Genomic DNA, 22039 nt, shown 5'->3' with positions numbered 1-22039 from the left:
TTCTTTCCCTTTGAGATATTTTTTTTATGATACAAAATCATGGAAAGTCTCTCACAGCTCTGTATTATCACCAATATAAATAGGGATGAATGAAGATCTCTGTGTGTATAAGCCTGCATGTGTGCATCTGTGTGATAAGATGTAGAGAGAGAGAGAGGATGTCACGGGAGCTTGTCCTACCTGTATGGGCATAGCGGGGGACATAATTACCTCCATCTGTAGAAACAATCACAGAAGAAACAGTAAATAACATTGCCTTAGGAAAATATGCCTCCCCATACCCCTTGAGTCCATCACAATGTTTGGTAAAATATAGCCAACCAGAACATTCAATAGAAAGTGGGTTCCACTCCTGGAACAAAATAAGCAGCTTACTGTGCCAGATTTCCACCCCCACAAATCATGGAAAGTGTGTGTGTGTTTGTGTGTGATATAGGGCAGGGAACAGCGGGTTGTTTCGCATCCATACTTTCTCTGAATAAGGGGGCTAAACTGGGGCAAAAGAGGGATGAACTCCTATCCTTCAGTCCCACATCACTTCTGGAGCCACAGTCACACCAGGGGATAAGAGTGAGTCCAGACCAGGACCAGACCACAGGAGTAATAAATGTATAGATACACCCTCAGTTCTGGGACATGTATTGTCATTGGAGCCTCAGAGTCTACAGAATAATGCTGACTCATAAGAACAAAAGTATAATAAATCTGACCCCTAGCCTGCTCTGTGGCTGTATATCGTGGAAGTGGATGGCCATTAATCAGACACTGACTTGTCGTGAACACATGTTGTTTGAGAGCGAGAGCAGAAAGCAGACCCTCATTGCACCAAGTCGTATTTGCTTTGTGAGAGGGCCAATTGGCTAGTAGCTCTATCATGGAACTGATGATGACATAGAGGGGAAAGTATTGACATCTCATTCAATGTTGGTGAAAAGATTACGCTTTTAAGAAAATAGATTGAATTGCATTCTTATGTGTTGTTCACAGCAGCAGATTTCAACAAACAAAAAGTATGAGTTCCTCACTTCAGCAATGACTGAAATGCCTGAATACTGCTGAAAACCCCATAGATGCTAAATAGGGATTTTAGAGATAAGAAATACATTGTTTCGGCTACTGCACCGAGGCCCTTCTTATCAACATTCCCAAAATGTAAACTAAGGGTGGCAGCCTTGCTGAAGAAATAATCCCTTTGGAAAGGGTGGGTAGCCGAAGACCATTGTGTCATTGTTAGAATGAGCGGTTCAGGATTGAGGGATTCTCTGCTGCAGATGCACTATGATATGAAATGCAAAGAGGAACTGGCTGGCCAGCCTCCTGATAATATCTTTCCAATTATAACAGCACTTCTCTCCAACATCTTCGTCTGATTCCAACAAGTGGCAAAAACAACATAGAAAAGCAGTGCTGGCTCGCAGAACTTTTTATTTGAGGTTTATTTGGATCGTGGATTGCTCCTATTCTCTTATGCTCATAATCTCCGAGTTTTTATTTAGCTCTGCTGCCTGTAACATTGGGTAAAACAGAAAAGTTATGACTTGGCATTAACAGACAGTGAAGCCCCATTCATGAGACACCAAATGCTGGTCTTGACAGTCAGAACAAGAGGGCACTGTTGCTTGGGAATCAGAACTGACATTGGTACGGAAACCCAAACAATCCAAGTCTTGTGTCAGTGTGTGTGAATATAGTAGGCTTATGAAGCATTGTGAGGTTTGGGTCATTTCTAGTGTTTAGATGTTCGCTGAGGCTGTTAGCTTTTGTGAATGGGTGAGGAGAAGCATGGTTTTTTCCTACAAAAGTATTTACATTTTCTAATAAAAAAAAGTAAAATGTTATCTCTTTGGACTATTTTGAGGCCACTCACTGGGCGGTCCTGGCGGACAGCGCCGTTGGCCTGGGAGAGGCAGCGGATACCGTCTCTGAGGACATCCGTTTCTGTGAAGATCTCGTTATTCAAAAGAAAGTCAACATCTTCCCCAATAATAAACTGTGGGTAACTTAGGAATTAAAAGAGCTCCTCAACCAGAAAACAAATGTGTTTAAACCAGGTGGCAGGAAAGAGGAAATGAAAAATATTAAGGCAAATCAAGTAGTGAAAGGCAGCATACAAAGACAAATTAGAAAACCTTTTCAAGGACAAGGACATTTGGAAAGCCTGGTAAGTGCTACATATCATCACAGGCTACAAACCAAAGAGACATTGTGTGACCGTCGAAAATAACCTTGCTTTTGCAAATCCTTTGAACAGTTTCTATTGTACAGTCGTGGCCAAAAGTTTTGAGAATGACACAAATATTAATTTTCACAAAGTTTGCTGCTTCAGTGTCTTTAGATATTTTTGTCAGATGTTACTATGGAATACTGAAGTATAATTGCAAGCATTTCATAAGTGTCAAAGGCTTTAATTGACAATTACATGAAGTTGATGCAAAGAGTCAATATTTGCAGTGTTGAACCTTCTTTTTCAAGACCTCTGCAATCCGCACTGACATGCTGTCAATTAACTTCTGGGCCACATCCTGACTGATGGCAGCCCATTCTTGCATAATCAATGCTTGGAGTTTGTCAGAATTTGTGGGGTTTGTTTGTCCAACAGCTTCTTGAGGATTGACCACAAGTTCTCAACGGGATTAAGGTCTGGGGGGTTTCCTGGCCATGGACCCAAAATATTGATGTTTTGTTCCCCGGGCCACTTAGTTATCACTTTTGCCTTATGGCAAGGTGCTCCATCATGCTGGAAAATGCATTGTTTGTCACCAAACTGTTCCTGGATGGTTGGGAGAATTGCTCTCGGAGGATGTGTTGGTACCATTCTTTATTCATGGCTGTGTTCTTAGGCAAAATTGTGAGTGAGCCCACTCCCTTGGCTGAGAAGCAACCCCACACATGAATGGTCTCAGGATGCTTTACTGTTGGCATGACACAGGACTGATGGTAGCGCTCACCTTGTCTTCTCCGGACAAGCTTTTTTCCGGATGCCCCAAACAATCGGAAAGGGGATTCATCAGAGAAAATGACTTTATCCCAGTCCTCAGCAGTCCAATCCCTGTACCTTTTGCAGAATATCAGTCTGTCCCTGATGTTTCTCCTGGAGAGAAGTGGCTTCTTTGCTGCCCTTCTTGACACCAGGCCATCCTCCAAAAGTCTTTGCCTCACACCTGCCTGCTGCCATTCCTGAGCAAGCTCTGTACTTGTGGTTCACCGATCCCGCAGCTGAATCAACTTTAGGAGATGGTCCTGGCGCTTGCTGGACTTTCTTGGGCGCCCTGAAGCCTTCTTCACAACAATTGAATTGCTCTCCTTGAAGTTCTTGATGATCCGATAAATGGTTGATTTGGATGACGGCATGTGTTTCCTTGCAGGTAAACATGGTTGACAGAGGAAGAACAATGATTCCAAGCACCACCCTCCTTTTGTAGCTTCCAGTCTGTTATTGGATCTCAATCAGCATGACAGAGTGATCTCCAGCCCTTGTCCTCGTCAACACTCACACCTGTGTTAACAAAAGAATCACTGACATATGATGTCAGCTGGTCCTTTTGTGGCAGGGCTGCAATGCAGTGGAAATGTTTTTGGGGGATTCAATTGACTTGCATGGCAAAGAGGGACTTTGCAATTAATCTGATCACTCTTCATAGCATTCTGGAGTATATGCATTGCCATCATACAAACTGAGGCAGCAGACTTTGTGTCATTCTCTTAATTGTGTCATTCTCAAACCTTTAGCCACGGCTGTAGGTTTGACGTGTGATTTTACATCGCAGCAGAAAGTGGCCTTGGACAGTATAGACAGCATACCAGCTGTTGATATACAGATCTCTGTGAATGACGTCAAGCAATACTTTCAACGTGTCAACCCACGATAATCATATGGTACCGACGGCGTCAGGAGCAAGGCACTTCAGGCATGCGCAGACCATCTCGCTTAACTGTTCCAGAAGATGTTCCATCTGTCACTGAACATATGGCCAATTTACCACAGCCAAGGGTTGTTCTTATTCATGACTCAATGCGGAGTGCCTGGAAACAGCCCTTAGTGTCACGCCTGCACCCGCTCCCCCTCCTTGGTGCTCGAGGGAGCCAGGCTGCCGATCACTACGCACACCTGTCACCATCATTACTCACATGGGCGCTCATTGGACTCACCTGGACTTCTTCACGTTGTTGATTGCCCTCTCTATATCTGTCTGTTCCTCAGTTTTGTTCCCTGTGTCAGCATTATTGTCGTAATGTCGTTTTGTTCCCCCCATCCAGACGCCGTTCTTGTTTTGTTTGATGTCCGTTTTCCATCACTCCCTGTACTTACTTCTCATCTCCAGCGTCGGTCCTTACACTTAGCCTTGGTATATTTACCATATACCACATACCCCCGAGGTGCCTTATTGCTATTATGAACTGGTTACCAACGTAATTAGAGCAGTACAAATAAATGTTTTGTCATCCCTGTGGTATACGGTCTGATATACAACAGCTGTCAGCCAATCAGCATTCAGGGCTTGAACCACCCAGTTTATAAGAACATTTATACACTGGGTGGTTCGAGCCCTGACTGCAGATTGTCTGAAAGCCATTGTAAATCAGACCGTATACCATGGGTATGAGAAAACATTTATTTTTACTGTTCTAATCACGTTGATAACCAGTTTATAATAGCAATAAGGTACCAAAGGGTTTGGGATATATGGCCAATATACCACTGCTTAGGGCTGTGTTCTAGCACTCCGCATTGCATCGTGTATAAGAACAGCTCTTAGCCGTGGTATATTGGCCATATACCAAACCTCCTCTGGCCTTATTGCTTAGTTAGAAAAGGCAAATAGCCCAGTGAAAATGTTATTAATTGACTTCAACAGCTCATTTAACACCATCCAACCCCACTTACTGGTGGGGTTTCCTTGTGAACCATACTCAACAAGTAAAGTTTAACTCCCGCCTTCTCTACATCTAGAACGGTGAACACGGGAGCCCCTCAAGGTTGTGTACTTTCACCAATACAGTACAGCCTGTACTCAAACGACACAGCCCACACATTTCTTTTAATATACAGATGACACCGCTGTTGTCGGTTTCCTCCACCCAGACCAAGCCTCTGTTCAATGTTTTGACAGAGAAACTGCAAAATGTGTCTAGTGATGCGCAGATAACTTTCTTGAAATAAACGTTAAGAAAACAAAAGAGAAGGAAATTGATTTCAGATTAAACAAAACTCCACTACCCTCTACGAAGATCAATGGGGATTCAGTCGATAGAGTGACCACCTATAAGTACCTGGGAATTGAAATAGACAATAAACTGAAATCAAACTGGACTGTTTTATCTCCATCTCTTCATTCAAAGACAAGACTCAATCATGGACACTCTTATGGACAGTTGTGGCTGCTTCGCATGATGTATTGTATTGTCTGTAACCAATAATGTTTGTACCATGTTTTGTGCTGCTACCATGTTGCTGCCATGTTGTGTTGCTACCATGTTGTTGTCATGTTGTGTTGCTACCATGCTGTGTTTTCATGTGTTGCTGCCATCCTATGTTGTTGTCTTAGTCTTCTCTTTATGTAGTGTTGTGGTGTCTCTGTTGTCGTGAAGTGTGTTTTGTCCTATATTTTTATTACATTTTTAATTTTTAATCCCAGCCCCCATCCCTGCAGGAGGCCTTTTGCCTTTTGGTAGACCGTCATTGTAAATAAGAATTTGCTCTTAACTGACTTGCCTAGTTAAATAAAGGTGAAATAAAAACAGAGTGTGCTGTCCTTTGGTCTGATATGTGTGTTTTTAAACATGCGAGTGCAAGACCAAGTCAAGCTTCAGCGCTTGATAAGGACAGTGGTAAGGATAATTGGTATAGATCAAGAATCAGCTACCAATCTGTACACAAAACTCATCCTCCTAAAACTTGAAAGCATTTTACAGGACAGTACTCATCATCTTCATTCAAAATTCAGTCACAACAGCAGCCGGACAAGAGGAAAGAGACTTCTTCAAAGTAAATTAAAATGGATAGCTATATAGACTATTTTATTCCAACTGCCATTAGGCTGTGTAATAGATAGTATTTTGGGCCCTCGAGTATACAGTATATTGCACTTTCACTTTAAATGTTTAGCTAAAGCACTTTGAATGAATTATATTGTGTCGTTTCTGTGTTTTCATGTTTTATGAACCGTCTCTTTAAGCATATGAGCATATGTGCTTCAAATGACACAACATATTGTGAGATAAAGCCATGATGAACATGCTGGCATATTTTTCCAACAAATAATCACCTTACCATTTAAAAAAACAATAAAATATTGTGTTGTCTACATAACATAATAATGATGTGTTACATATTTTGCCCAACTGTGTTGCCTATTTCATTTTATTTGTCTAGCGGAACACATGTTTTATTTGATATTTGGCCGGACAACAATAACTAACGGAACAATCCCTGCACTTCCGTTAATGACACCGGCAGCGGAGTTGTTACAACTGATTGTCAGCTTTTTTACATTTCAGTATTAACATTTCTCATTATATATTTGAGAGGTTGTTTGGCGACGGAAATTCAGTTTTAATCTGTCGCTGCAGGTGCAGCAAGAGGCTTGATTCCGAGTGTCGTTTGATTATGGTGTAGAGGGAGCGTTTCTCTGAGACAGCAGGTAAACAACGGGGCAGACATTAGCTAGCATGTTCGCCTAGCTTGCTAGCAAGCCAAGTGACATTTCATTCGATAAAAACAATAGCTATATAACTAGATATCTCTGGTAGAAACATAGCTAGCACCCTTAGGTGTGTTTTTATGAATCGCTCCAGTTGTCATCCCAGTCTACCATTGTAACACTGAAAGTTAGTGCATATTTCGATAGCTAACGTTGGCTAGCCAGTTGGTAGCTACGTTTCCTGCTACCTACCTAGGTTTCTAGCGGCTAACGTTAACATCTTAACTACTCTACTATGTTGGTATGTTGCTTACTAAAGTTAGCTAGCTAAACTAAACCCATAGCTAACTAGATTGCGGGAGTGATTAAATAAGTAGCGTCCTAAATATTTACTTGTCTAGCTACCTAGTTAGCTTCATATGTGATGTCATTGCATTTTTAGCACTACAGTAGCTAACTTTAGCTACTACACAGGAAACATTGTGTAAAGTTAGCTAGTTAACGTTAGCTAAATATGTTTACTACACTGATGTCACAACTAATCTTAGCTAACGTTATTTATCAGTGTTTTCTTGCTGTGTAACTAGCTATGCTTTAGCTATCTGTGCAAGTATCGCCTTCCTTGCTTGCCACACCCTAACTAAGTCCTGAGTTTCACTTATTGTTTATTTGTCAAAAGCATCATAATCCTGGCATTACATAACTATATGGGGTCTTAGCTTGTTGACTGCCTGCCTTGGTGCAGTGCAGCTCTGCCCTGCTTTCATTTAGCTGAGGAACTAGTAGCCTGGAGACCCAAAGGTGAATTTTATTGGATTCAACGTTTGACATAAATGAGTGCTAGGAACAGGCAAACGTTTCCTTGCACTATCTCTACAAGCCAGAATGTTGAATACAATGATATTTTATCTTACTTTACCTGTTGTCTGTGTGGTTTCCACAGGAAAGTATAATTCAATCAACTTTTCAAGGTGCTGGTAGTGCTTTCAGATTTCTATCACCTGAAGCTTGTGCAGAACCATTTAAACTTGTACACGAGCTTGGCAAGTATCCTTGTGTGGCGTGCATGTATTTTCTTCTTTTGCCCATGCTTCAGGTGATAGAAATCTGAAAGCACTGCCAGTACTTTGAAAATTGTATTTAATTCTACTTTCCTGTCGATATATTGTCTCACATTCCTACCTGCAAAAGGACCAACCGGAAAGTAAGTACAATGCAATGAAATTAAGAAAGAAAGACACTGGTAGCTGTGCTATGGGAAATTAACAACCAATCTATTGTGAACATGCTGTGGAATTACTTACATTGTCTGTCTGCTAACATAGCTAGGACAAGTGGCTTTTAAGTTAGGCCTAAATGTAGGCCCTGTGCAGACTGCACTTTGAGCTAGCTTCGTGCCGCAACGAGAGATTTTGTTGGGACATTGGGCCGATACAGATCGTTGGCTATGTGTAGATCCAGTTGTATTAGCTTCCATTAACGTGTTTTTTTTCTTTCCTTTTATAGAACCACAAGATTACTTCTTTGTTGTATGTGTGTACAACTGTGTGGTGGTGAGAATAAAACTCTGGATATGGAACATCTGCCTTGTTCTTGCCGGACAACGTGTAGTGAGTCAGAAATGTAGTCAATCAGCATTAAGTCACTAGCAGGTAAGGGAATCTATAGCCAACCGCTCAGATGGCTCCACCAAGCCATTTTTACATGCCCAATGTCCCAACAACAGAATCCCTTGTCGGGGGACAAAGCTACAGTACGTGAGCCTGCCCTGTAGTGCTGGCAGGCAGGCAGTGACAGCTGAAGCAGGTGGGGGTCATACTGGGCACATTTCATGGACACACTGATATCTGATACCTAGGCCTCTGTCACTCCTATAAACACAAGCACTCACTCTACATAGGCACAGGCAGCCTAGTGCGGCAGGGCCTATTCATTTTAAGATTTTGGGGTTGATATTCTGGTTCAGGTGCAGACATCCCAGGCCTGGTGGCTTTTGTTCCTTTTACATTCAGAACAAGGATGGATTGAAACAACTTCATCATAGTCTGGTATAAACTCTGCCTTGAACTTGTTCAAGAACAGGCTTGACTGCAGTTCTTAGTGCAGCATGAATGCATGCCGATTCAGACACATTCCTTTGTTTGAAACTGAGTAGGCTAGTCAATCAGTGATTCTTCAAATCAAGCTATCAAACTATTTTAATTATCCCAGGTAGTAGTCCTAGCCACTAGCCAAATATGACATCCACTCAGAGCTGAACTAAGAGAATAACCCTATCGGGATGGCCAGTCTCATAGCGGGCGAATGACTCATACAGAAATTACAAGTTGGTCACTGAGCCGCTGTATTGTTGTGCTTCTGTGCTGCATCACCCCTGACAGTTTGTCGTCTGCTGCCAAGCATTTTGGGGGGATTTCAGCAACACAGCTCCTCAATGGCCCTAGATAACAGTGCATCCAGGTGGGTTGACAGAGTTTAAACCTGCATCATGCCAACCATCTTCTCATTGTAAGACTGAGCTGACTACTGAGAACACAGTAAACAAGCTGATTAAAGTCAAGAGTCCAAAGGCCCATACAAGCTTCACTCAATTGATCTACGCTCGTGGGTGGAGTTGGATTTTTGGAGCATTGGACACCTTTTAGCCTTTTTAAATTATAGGATTCGCATAATATTCGACAAATATAGTACTCAACATCCAATATGGACCAAACTTCTTCCTGCCATTGAGTAAAATGTGTGGTAGCCAATAAAATGGTCCAAAGCCACCCATGGTCCCCCTCACACACCATGCCAATCCCACCCCAACAACCACGACAGTATCATTTCTCTGTATCTGACAAGTCGTTTGGAGCTCCAGCTTGAAGTATAGCTTTTTCATCCTTTGAAGTGTATTCCTGGTGATTTAAATGTTTATTTATTTTTATCCCCCCCCATTTAGAGAAATGAGCCATTGAAGTTGCTTGCATCATTTACCATAAATCAGTGTGAAAGTGGTTTCCTGTGTTTATTAAATGGATCACAATATTTTCTTTGCAACTTTGTGTAAAAAAACAACCTTTAAACAGGTCAACATTCACAAGGCCGCTGGGCCAGACGGATTACCAGGATGTGTACTCAAAGCATGTGAGGACCAACTGTCAGGTGTCTTCACTGACCTTTTCGACTTCTCCCTTACCGAGTCTGTAATACCTACATGTTTCAAGCAGACCACCATAGTCCCTGTGCCCAAGGAAGCGAAGCTAACCTGCCTAAATGACTACCGCCAGTTGCACTCACGTCAGTAGCCATGAAGTGCTTTGAAAGGCTGGTCATGGCTCACATCAACAGCATCCCCCCGGGACACCTTAGACCCACTCCAATTCACATACCGCCCCAACAGATCCACAGATGACGCAATCTCAATCGCACTCCACACTGCCCTTTCTCACCTGGACAAAAGGAACACCTATGTGAGAATGCTGTTCATTGACTACAGCTCAGCGTTCAACACCATAGTGCCCACTAAGCTAAGGACCCTGGGACTAAACACCTCCCTCTGCAACTGGATCGTGGACTTCCTGACAGGCCACTCCCAGGTGGTAAGAGTAGGCAACAACAACATCTGCCACGCTGATCCCTAACACTGGGGCCCCTCAGGGGTGTGTACTTAGTCCTCGCCTGTATTCCCTGTTCACCCACGACTCCAACACCATCAAGTTTGCTGACGACACAACAGTGGTAGGCCTGATCACCGACAACGATGAGACAACCTATAGGGAGGATGTCAGAGAACTGTCAGTGTGGTGCCAGGACAACAACCTCTCCCTCAATGTGAGCAAGACTACTTAGCTGATCGTAGACTACAGGAAAAGGTGGGCCGAACACACTGTTTTATTTAACACATTTACGTTAAATAATGCAATCAACTTCAAAGGCTAATTTCTCCAAACGGGAAATATAACATCACCAGCTTCACATGGATTACATTACGAAGGATGACATGGAGACATAACTGATACTGGTTGTTGGGGTGGGATTGGTGTGGGGTCCGTTGGCGGCTTTTGATCATTTTATTAGAATCCTCACTGTTGGGAAGAATTAGACCAATGGTCCAAATCGGATGTTAGGTTATATATATATATATATATAATATATATATATATATATATATACATACATACATATACAGTGCCTTGCGAAAGTATTCGGCACCCTTGAACTTTGCGAACTTTTGCCACATTTCAGGCTTCAAACATAAAGATATAAAACTGTATTTTTTTGTGAAGAATCAACAACAAGTGGGACACAATCATGAAGTGGAACGACATTTATTGGATATTTCAAACTTTTTTAACAAATCAAAAACTGAAAAATTGGGCGTGCAAAATTATTCAGCCCCCTTAAGTTAATACTTTGTAGCGCCACCTTTTGCTGCGATTACAGCTGTAAGTCGCTTGGGGTATGTCTCTATCAGTTTTGCACATCGAGAGACTGAAAATTTTTCCCATTCCTCCTTGCAAAACAGCTCGAGCTCAGTGAGGTTGGATGGAGAGCATTTGTGAACAGCAGTTTTCAGTTCTTTCCACAGATTCTCGATTGGATTCAGGTCTGGACTTTGACTTGGCCATTCTAACACCTGGATATGTTTATTTTTGAACCATTCCATTGTAGATTTTGCTTTATGTTTTGGATCATTGTCTTGTTGGAAGACAAATCTCCGTCCCAGTCTCAGGTCTTTTGCAGACTCCATCAGGTTTTCTTCCAGAATGGTCCTGTATTTGGCTCCATCCATCTTCCCATCAATTTTAACCATCTTCCCTGTCCCTGCTGAAGAAAAGCAGGCCCAAACCATGATGCTGCCACCACCATGTTTGACAGTGGGGATGGTGTGTTCAGGGTGATGAGCTGTGTTGCTTTTACGCCAAACATAACGTTTTGCATTGTTGCCAAAAAGTTCAATTTTTGTTTCATCTGACCAGAGCACCTTCTTCCACATGTTTGGTGTGTCTCCCAGGTGGCTTGTGGCAAACTTTAAACGACACTTTTTATGGATATCTTTAAGAAATGGCTTTCTTCTTGCCACTCTTCCATAAAGGCCAGATTTGTGCAATATACGACTGATTGTTGTCCTATGGACAGAGTCTCCCACCTCAGCTGTAGATCTCTGCAGTTCATCCAGAGTGATCATGGGCCTCTTGGCTGCATCTCTGATCAGTCTTCTCCTTGTATGAGCTGAAAGTTTAGAGGGACGGCCAGGTCTTGGTAGATTTGCAGTGGTCTGATACTCCTTCCATTTCAATATTATCGCTTGCACAGTGCTCCTTGGGATGTTTAAAGCTTGGGAAATCTTTTTGTATCCAAATCCGGCTTTAAACTTCTTCACAACAGTATCTCGGACCTGCCTGGTGTGTTCCTTGTTCTTCATGATGCTCTCTGCGCTTTTAACGGACCTCTGAGACTATCACAGTGCAGGTGCATTTATACGGAGACTTGATTACACACAGGTGGATTGTATTTATCATCATTAGTCATTTAGGTCAACATTGGATCATTCAGAGATCCTCACTGAACTTCTGGAGAGAGTTTGCTGCACTGAAAGTAAAGGGGCTGAATAATTTTGCACGCCAAATTTTTCAGTTTTTGATTTGTTAAAAAAGTTTGAAATATCCAATAAATGTCATTCCACATCATGATTGTGTCCCACTTGTTGATTCTTCACAAAAAAAATACAGTTTTATATCTTTATGTTTGAAGCCTGAAATGTGGCAAAAGGTCGCAAAGTTCAAGGGGGCCGAATACTTTCGCAAGGCACTGTATAGATAGATGGATGATTATGTGAGTCCTATAAATTAAAATGGCCAATTTCGGTGCAATCAATTAGTTTAATTTCTTTAATTATATTTCAACAAAATAATGTTTCAGGAATGCAAATGTTACTTTTCTAACTACAGTGTAAACTCTTTATTATTTCCTCTTAATTAGCCTGGCTGGGATTAGTCTACTCATTGTGATCAAAGGTGGGAACAGCTGGGAAGGTAATACTACCTCTCCCCTTAATGTTTTTAAGCAGTTATGTCTGGGACAAACATGAATTAGACTAGGACGAATCTGGGTCCATAAGGACTGACTTGGGAAATGGTTACTGTTGGGACTTGGTTTGAAAACAACACCTAACCTCTATGCCTTTACCCTAGCCTGCCTCCTGCCCAAGCCACTTGGACATTGCTTACACCTAGCCCATATCCAACTGCACACCTAAAGGGAATGCAAGGTGTAAGTTGTTAGCTAGAGTTGTTCTTTTGGACAACAGTGTTTCTGTTGGCTGAAGGTCAAGTGCTGGTTGGTCTCTTCTCTGTGGTGGTAGAATGTAGCCTAGGGAAGTGATTGAGAAGAAGTTCAGCACATTAAAACACACAGAGGAGCTATCAGACATGGGCTTTGTGTTTTAGAGTAATGCTTGAATTAACTCTGACTTAAATGACTAATCACTATTAAACTGTCAAACTCTATGTAGGCTAAGTAACAGCACTGGCGAAAGTACAATGGAAGGTAGCTCCACAAAGAAGTCTTGTTATAACTGAATACCACTGATTTTGTGGTCTCGCATGACAGTGTTAACATCAAGTAGCTGACTTGGGTTCTGGCTGCCGGTGGCCAAGCAGAGTGATTTTTGGATGAATTCCGTTAGGTGTTCCACTGCGCCAGTCTATCAGACATGTTTCACATCACATGTAGTTCCTATCGACAGTGAATGTTGCAGGTGCATGAATAAGTCATCAGGTTATGTGATTGAGCAGCCACTGCTGTTCTCAGCAACTTTGTTGCTGCAGTGGCTTTTGGGGGATGCTGTGACTTTTTGAGTCCCAGGGGTGCTAAAGTGTCCCAATTCCACTGGGCCTGCAGGGGACAAGAAGCCACAACTAACACACCCAGCCACACGCTGGTGGGACAAAGGGCTTTGTGGGTAGCAGTTAGCACCTGTACATGCTCTGGCAAGACCTCACTTCATGTAATGTGAACATCAAGCAAAGGGAAGTGTATTCAGGGTTTTGAGTGCTTATTTCGTTCTTTTATTTCTCCTTTCATGTTGTCTATAGCCTACCACTATTATGAATTGGTCATATTTTATTGTAATATCACTACATCCCTGTCTCTTATGCATCATGTCACACACTGATCCACTGCTGTTATTGTGTGTTTTCAAGAGAGAGCGTAGGGTAGCCATGCTGACGTTGGCCAGTAAACTGAAGAGGGACGAGGGGGTGAAGACTGGCAGGGCCCCTGGGGGCCCCTCCGACTCCTCTCACAGGGTCTCTATCAGGGACCGGCTGCTCATCAAAGGTACAACACACATGAGCTTCTGTAAATGTATCTATCCATCTCCTTCAGTTAGTCTTTTCAGACTTCTAGCATCTGGGTGAACCTTATGCTCTTCTCATGAATTTCAAAGAAATTCAAATCTCTTTCTTTTTTAATCTTTTCATACTGTCTTTAGTTCTTTACATTTTGATCCCTGTATTCCTGTTGCTCACTCTTCTTCTCTATAGTCTCACCATCCCAGTCCCTTAATCGTCTGTCCTTGACCAATCTCCTCTAATTTTATTCCTCCACACTCCATGTTCTGTTTCAAGCTCTGTAGTTCTGCTTTCTTTAAAAATCCATTCAAATTCAAGGTCAGAAGCCCATCTCATGCAAAGGAGAATGGATGTCTTTCTGTTCAGTCACTGTGGATGTTCTTTCATCAGTCTCTTCTCTGTGATTCCTCCAAGTATTGTTTTTTTTTCTTTCTTTGAGTTACATTAATGGCTTTAATTATTTTTGTTAATTTCCTGTGTTGGTCAGGTCAAGACAAATTCCCCCTCAAGGGCAGAAAAAGTTGTCAAATTCTGTCTCATTTGAGTTGTCTGTTATGTTTGGATGCTCTTAGCTTACACAGTGCAGAGCCGATACCGTCGCAAGGTCACATTTTACCACTTCCTCTAGAGTGTCCTGAATAGCTAGCTAGAGTCAAACATCTCTGGTTGTGTCCATCTGTCTAGTGATTGAGGAGGTGGGCTTTGAACGTTAGCAGAACAGGAACACTGTCCGGATGTAGCTTCGTCGTCATCCGCTCCTCTAGACTCCCTGACAGATTCACATGTGTCCTCCCTCCTCTTTCTCCACCTCCCTCCTTCTCCACCTCCTTGTCCGTAGCTATTACTGTTATGTGTCTTACCACTGGGGCATAATGTCCAAAGTTTATCCTCTTTTAATCATTCACCCTAACATCCACTGAAGGCAGTTTGCCACAAAGTACACAGTCTAATACTCCCTCTGAGGGAGAGAACATGCTTTTCTTTCTGTAAAGGTGTGGAGCTGAAACTGCATCAGTCCAATGAATTGTATTGGTGGAAATAGCCCAGTACCCATTCATAATACATATGCAGTACAGACAGTCCATTCACAATTGTGTCATGATTTATTGTTTTAATATTGCTTGCACAGCACTGTATCGAAGCTCCTAAGCTGTACCTAGAGCAAGATAAGTTACTTCTCACCTCAGCACCGGCAGAGATGGTAAGGAAAGGGGAACACAAAAGAGTAACCCCTTCTCTCCCCACAGGACTCCCTAGTGAGGTTGAGGTTACTGTACAGTCATCTGAGTTGACCCTTGTATTTATTTACTTTTTTGCACTGTCTCTATGCACATTCTCAGGGCCCTACACACACACTGACACTCCAACACACATACAAGCACTCATTCCATCATTTGCTCACACACACATAATATACACATAAACTCAGCAGAAAAAGAAACAGCCCCCTTTTTAGGACCCGGTCTTTCAAAGATAATTTGTAAAAATCCAAATAACTTCACACATGCTCATTGTAAAGGGTTTAAACACTGTTTCCCATGCTTGTTCAATGCGCCATAAACAATTAATGAACATGCACCTGTGGAACGGTCGTTAAGACACTAACAGCCTACAGACGGTAGGCAATTAAGGTCACAGTTATGAAAACCTAGGACACTAAAGAGGCCTTTCTACCGACTCAGAAAAACACCAAAAGAAAGATGCCCAGGGTCCCTGCTCATCTGCGTGAACGTGCCGTAGGCATGCTGCAAGGAGGCATGAGGACTGCAGATGTGGCCAGGGCAATAAATTGCAATGTCCGAACTGTGACACGCCTAATAGGCTGACCACACCGCTTGTGTCGCGTGCGCAAGCGTTTTTTAAAATTTTTAATTTAACCAGTTAGGCAAGTTGAGAACAAGTTCTCATTTACAATTGCGACCTGGCCAAGATAAAGCAAAGCAGTTCGACACATACAACGACACAGAGTTAACCATGGAGTAAAACAAACATACATACAGTCAATAATACAGTATAAACAAGTCTATATACGAGGTGAGATAAGGGAGCTAAAGGCAAAAAAAGGCCATGGTGGCAAAGTAAATACAATATAGCAAGTAAAACACTGGAATGGTAGATTTGCAGTGGAAGAATGTGCAAAGTAGAAATAAAAATAATTGGGTGCAAAGGAGCAAAATAAATAAATAAATAGGGTAGGGTAAGAGGTAGTTGTTCGGGCTAAATTATAGGTGGGCTATGTCCAGGTGCAGTAATCTGAGCTGCTCTGACAGTTGGTGCTTAAAGCTAGTGAGGGAGATAAGTGTTTCCAGTTTCAGAGATTTTTGTAGTTCGTTCCAGTCATTGGCAGCAGAGAACTGGAAGGAGAGGCAGCCAAAGAAAGAATTGGTTTTGGGGGTGACCAGCGAGATATACCTGCTGGAGCACGTGCTACAGGTGGGTGTTGCTATGGTGACCAGCGAGCTGAGATAAGGGGGGACTTTACCTAGCAGGGTATTGTAGATGACATGGAGCCAGTGGGTTTGGCGACGAGTATGAAGCGAGGGCCAGCCAACGAGAGCGTACAGGTCGCAATGGTGGGTAGTATATGGGGGTTTGGTGACACAACGGATGGCACTGTGATAGACTGCATCCAATTTGTTGAGTAGGGTATTGGAGGCTATTTTGTAAATGACATCGCCGAAGTCAAGGATTGGTAGGATGGTCAGTTTTACAAGGGTATGTTTGGCAGCATGAGTGAAGGATGCTTTATGCTTTTTTTTTTTTTTTTTTTTTTTTTTGCGAAATAGGAAGCCAATTCTAGATTTAACTTTGGATTGGAGATGTTTGATGGTCTGGAAGGAGAGTTTACAGTCTAACCAGACACCTAGGTATATGTAGTTGTCCATGTATTCTAAGTCAGAGCCGTCCAGAGTAGTGATGTTGGACAGGCGGGCAGGTGCAGGCAGCGATCGATTGAAGAGCATGTATTTAGTTTTACTTGTATTTAAGAGCAATTGGAGGCCACGGAAGGAGAGTTGTATGGCATTGAAGCTTCCCTGGAGGGTTGTTAACACAGTGTCCAAAGAAGGGCCAGAAGTATATAAAATGGTGTCATCTGCGTAGAGGTGGATCAGAGACTCACCAGCAGCAAGAGCGACATCATTGATGTATACAGAGAAGAGAGTCGGTCCAAGAATTGAACCCTGTGGCACCCCCATAGAGACTGCCAGAGGCCCGGACAGCAGACCCTCCGATTTGACACACTGAACTCTATCAGAGAAGTAGTTGGTGAACCAGGCGAGGCAATCATTTGAGAAACCAAGGCTGTCGAGTCTGCCGATGAGGATGTGGTGATTGACAGAGTCGAAAGCCTTGGCCAGATCAATGAATACGGCTGCACAGTAAAGTTTCTTATCGATGGCGGTTATGATATCGTTTAGGACCTTGAGCGTGGCTGAGGTGCACCCATGACCAACTCTGAAACCAGATTGCATAGCAGAGAAGGTATGGTGAAATTCGAAATGGTCGGTAATCTGTTTGTTGACTTGGCTTTCGAAGATCTTAGAAAGGCGGGGTATATAGATACAGGTCTGTAGCAGTTTGGGTCTAGAGTGTCCCCCCCTTTGAAGAGGGGGATGACCGCAGCTGCTTTCCAATCTTTGGGAATCTCAGACGACACGAGAGAGAGGTTGAACAGGCTAGTAATAGGGGTGGCAACAATTTCGGCAGATCATTTTAGAAAGAAAGGGTCCAGATTGTCTAGCCTGGCTGATTTGTAGGGGTCCAGATTTTGCAACTCTTTCAGAACATCAGCTGACTGGATTTGGGAGAAGGAGAAATGGGGAAGGCGAGTTGCTGTGGGGGGTGCAGTGCTGTTGACCGGGGTAGGGGTAGCCAGGTGGAAAGCATTGCCAGCTGTAGAAAAATGCTTAATGAAATTCTCAATTATAGTGGATATATCAGTGGTGAGTGTTTCCTATCTTCAGTGCAGTGGGCAGCTGGGAGGAGGTGTTCTTATTCTCCATGGACTTTACAGTGTCCCAGAACTTTTGAGTTAGTGTTGCAGGAAGCAAATTTCTGCTTGAAAAAGCTAGCCTTGGCTTTTCTAACTGCCTGTGTATAATGGTTTCTAGCTTCCCTGCTGCATATCACGGGGGCTGTTCGATGCTAATGCAGAACGCCATAGGATGTTTTTGTGTTGGTTAAGGGCAGTCAGGTCTGGGCTATATACCAAGGGCTATATCTGTTACTGGTTCTAAATTTCTTGAATGGGGCATGCTTAGCATGGTTACCATTTAAAAAAATAAAATAATAATAATAATTTAAAAAAATAACCAGGCATCCTCTACTGACGGGATGAGATCAATATCCTTCCAGGATACCCCGGCCAGGTCGATTAGAAAGGCCTGCTCGCTGAAGTGTTTCAGGGAGCATTTGACAGTGATGAGTGGAGTTCGTTTGAACGCTGACCCGTTACGGATGCAGGCAATGAGGCAGTGATCGCTGAGATCTGCTTTGCAAAATAAATTTAGAAATCTGTTATTTAATTATTGCACCCACACTGCTCGTGTGCCCCAACGAGCATCTGCATTGCCAAGGGCTAAAATAGACATCAGTTCTATTTCTGATGCAGATCACGCTGCAAGTCCTGCCTCTTCCATTTCCTCATTGGTTTATAGAAGCAGGTACCCACGTGCCATCTCCTCATTGGTTATACCCACATGGGTGACTGAAAGACGAACGAGGTCAGTGACGGTAATGCACCTAATTTATAAAAGTTGCCAATCGCAATATAAATCCAAGAGAAGAAAATGCCTGGAAGGAGGAGAGATGACTAGAAACGATTCGGTTGACCGTTTAATGTGTGGATTAATTGTCAGAGTAGAGGACCTTGTGCATTTCATGGAAAATAACAACTCAATGTTTATCCCAGGACAAAATAGTTAGCTAGCAACAGCAAGCTAGCTAAATAGGACAAATTAGCTAGCAAGCTAACTAACTAAAGTACCATAAGTGTTTAATGCTTTTCGACCTGTCCCCAAATTAATGTAATTGGTATAGAGCTTGTTTGGATATTTTAACCTGCGTGTCGTGATCGCATTTGGTGTCGGGACAAAATAAATGTATGCACAATGGCACAGGATGGCACACTCGCGCAGCCGGTTTGGGTTCTGTGTAAAACAGCACTACAGGGAGACGGGACGGACAGCTGATCGTCATCGCAGTGGCAGACCACGTGTAACAACACCTGCACAGGATCGTTACATCCGAACACCACACCTGCGGGTCAGGTACAGGATGGCAACAACAACTGCCCGAGTTACACCAGGAATGCACAATCCGTCCCTCAGTGCTCAGACTGTCAACGATAGTCAGAGAGAGGCTGGACTGAGGGCTGGTAGGCCTGTTGTAAGGCAGGTCCTCACCAGACATCACCGGCAACAATGTCGCCTATGGGCACAAACCCACCGTCGCTGGACCAGACAGGACTGACAAATGTGCTCTTCACTGATGAGTCGCGGATTTGTCTCACTAGGGGTGATGGTCGGATTCGCGTTTATCGTCGAAGGAATGAGCCTTACGCCGAGTCCTCTACTCCGGAGCAGAATCGATTTGGAGGTGGAGGCTCCGTCATGTTCTGGGGTGGTGTGTCGCAGCATCATCGGACTGAGCTTGTTGTCATTGCAGGCCATCTCAATGCTGTGCATTACAGGGAAGACATCCTCCTCCCTCATGTGGTACCCTTCCTGCAGGCTCATCCTGACATGACCCTCCAGCATGACAATGCCAACAGCCATACTGCTCATTCTGTCAGTGATCTGCTATGGCCAGCAGAGAGCCCGGCACTCAATCCCATTGAGAACGTCTGGAACCTGTTGGATCGGAGGGTGAGGGAGGGCTAGGGCCACCCCCCCCCACAGAAATGTCTGGGATCTTGCAGGTGCCTTGGTAGAAGAGTGGGGTAACATCTCACAGCAAGAACGGGCAAATTTGGGGCAGTCCATGAGGAGGAGATGCACTGCAGTACTTAATGCAGCTGGTGGCCACACCAGATAATGACTTACTTTTGATATGGACCCCCCTTTGTTCAGGGACACATTATTCCATTTCTGTTAGTCACATGTCTCTGGAACTTGTTCAGTTTGTCTCAGTTGTCGAATCTTATGTTCATAGAAATATCTACAGATGTTAGGTTTTCTGAAAATAAACGCAGTTGACAGTGAGAGGACGTTTCTTTTTTTGATGAGTTTACATTTATACTAAACTTTTCATACAATCATCATATACACTGCTGCTACTCTGTTTATCGTACAGTATATACTGATTCCTAGTCACCTCACCACTGTACTGTACATCTCCCTCCATCACTCCAGTGTCCCTGTCCATTGTAATTATGGTTCTGGAACTGACCCTGTATATACTTACTTGTGTTCTTATTTTTATTGCTTGTTTTGTTTTTTCTAATGTTTAGTGCTATATTGATTACTGTATTTTTGCATTTGGAGTTTGCAAGAAGTACACAAGTACAGTGAAATGCCTGTGACATTAACTTGAAACTGTAGACAAACTGACTGTGGTACAAATTATTTGCTGAACTGTCTGCAGGTTTATCAATCATATTGTCTTTGTTTTGATTAATTTACAACCTGATTTATGAGGTAAATAATTACTGTAGCTACCATTTCATAATATTTGTTTGTCATACATTCAGCCTATGAATGACAAGGTAACTTTTTTTGCAGGGGTGTTTTCTAGTAAGTTTGTAGCATTCCAACAACACAGGGCTGAGAGAGAAGAGAAGGGAGTGTGGGATATGATGTTGTTCCCTTAGGATTTGGTGCACACCACTGACTGCGCTCTCCTAGCTACCCACACAATCAGGATTCTTAGTTTTAGTCTGACGACTCTCTCTCTCTCTCATATTGCAGAAGTTGCAGAACTTGAAGCCAACCTTCCTAGTAAGTGTATGCAGTGCAACATAAAAAAAAGTTGCGGATTCATGTGAATGATGTGTTTGATGTTCCCATGGCTCATTAGTAACTGAAGAGTCAGTTGCAGGCAGCGGTGGATGTCTCGGCTGTAGTGCTCCTGTCTGAACACCAGGGGGAGATTAAGAGCCACTGGAAAATGGATGATGATCATAGACCAGTTACTTCTTACTTTTATAGCAAAATACAGTGCTAAATACAGTGATGTATACACCACCGGTCAAATGTTTGAGAACATCAAAGGGTTTTTCTTTATTTTGACTATTTTCTACATTGTATAATAATAGTAAAGACGTCAACCATGAAATAACACATGGAATCATGTAGTAACCAAAAAAGTGTTAAACAAATTCAAATATATTTGAGATTCTTCAAATAGCCATCCTTTGCCTTGATGACAGCTTTGCACACTCTTGGCGTTCTCTCTCAACCAGCTTCATGAGGTAGTCACCTGGAATGCATTTCAATTAATGTTGCGTCCTATTAAAAGTTAATTTGTGGAATTTCTTAATGCGTTTGAGCCAATCAGTTTTGTTGTGACAAAGTAGATAGCCCTATTTGGTAAAAGACTAAGTCTATATAATGGCAAGAACATCTCAAATAAGCGAAGAGAAGGTCAGTAATTACGGAAAATTTCAAGAACTTTGAAAGTTTCTTCAAGTGCATCCGCAAAAACCATCAAGTGCTATGATGAAACTGGCTGTCATGAGGACCGCCACAGGAATGGAAGACCCAGAGTTTCCTCTGCTGCAGAGGATACGTTCATTAGAGTTACCAGCCTCAGAAATTGCAGCCCAAATAAATTCTTCAAAGAGTTCAAGTAACAGACACATCTCAACATCAACTGTTCAGAGGAGACTGTGTGACTCAGGCCTTCATGGTCGAATTGCTGCAAAGAAACCACTACTGAAGAGACTTGTTTGGTCCAAGAAACACAATGGACATTAGTCCGGAGAAATGTGTCCTTTGGTCTGGAGTCGAAATTCGAGATTTTTGGTGAGACGCGGTGTGGGTGAACGGATGATCTCTGCATATGTGGTTCCCACTGTGAAGCATGGAGGAGAAGGTGTGGGGGTGCTTTGCTGGTGACACT

The 22039-nt window shown here is 42.9% G+C and overlaps 1 protein-coding gene across 5 annotated transcripts in view; it reads left to right on the top strand.

The window, feature by feature from the left end:
* The first annotated feature begins 6415 nt into the window (after positions 1-6415).
* Positions 6416-22039, top strand: part of LOC112237888 (NEDD8-conjugating enzyme UBE2F) — a 94303-nt gene continuing 78679 nt past the window's right edge. The window contains exons 1-5 of one of the 5 annotated variants that reach the window (XM_024406514.2): positions 6419-6477; positions 6571-6641; positions 8148-8293; positions 13829-13964; positions 20887-20916. In XM_024406514.2, coding sequence (XP_024262282.1) covers positions 13847-13964; positions 20887-20916 — 148 coding nt within the window. In that variant the 5' untranslated portion in view covers positions 6419-6477; positions 6571-6641; positions 8148-8293; positions 13829-13846. Of the gene's footprint in view, positions 6642-8147; positions 8294-13828; positions 13965-20886; positions 20917-22039 lie in introns of all 5 variants that reach the window. The other 4 variants (XM_024406499.2, XM_024406492.2, XM_024406505.2 and 1 more) reach the window with 4 other exon arrangements.

Source organism: Oncorhynchus tshawytscha, linkage group LG03 (assembly GCF_018296145.1).
Source record: "Oncorhynchus tshawytscha isolate Ot180627B linkage group LG03, Otsh_v2.0, whole genome shotgun sequence".
NCBI classification, from domain to species: Eukaryota; Metazoa; Chordata; class Actinopteri; order Salmoniformes; family Salmonidae; genus Oncorhynchus; species Oncorhynchus tshawytscha.
The sequence above is the reverse complement of the archived record's forward strand: the minus strand, read 5'-3'. Positions and strand labels throughout refer to the sequence as shown.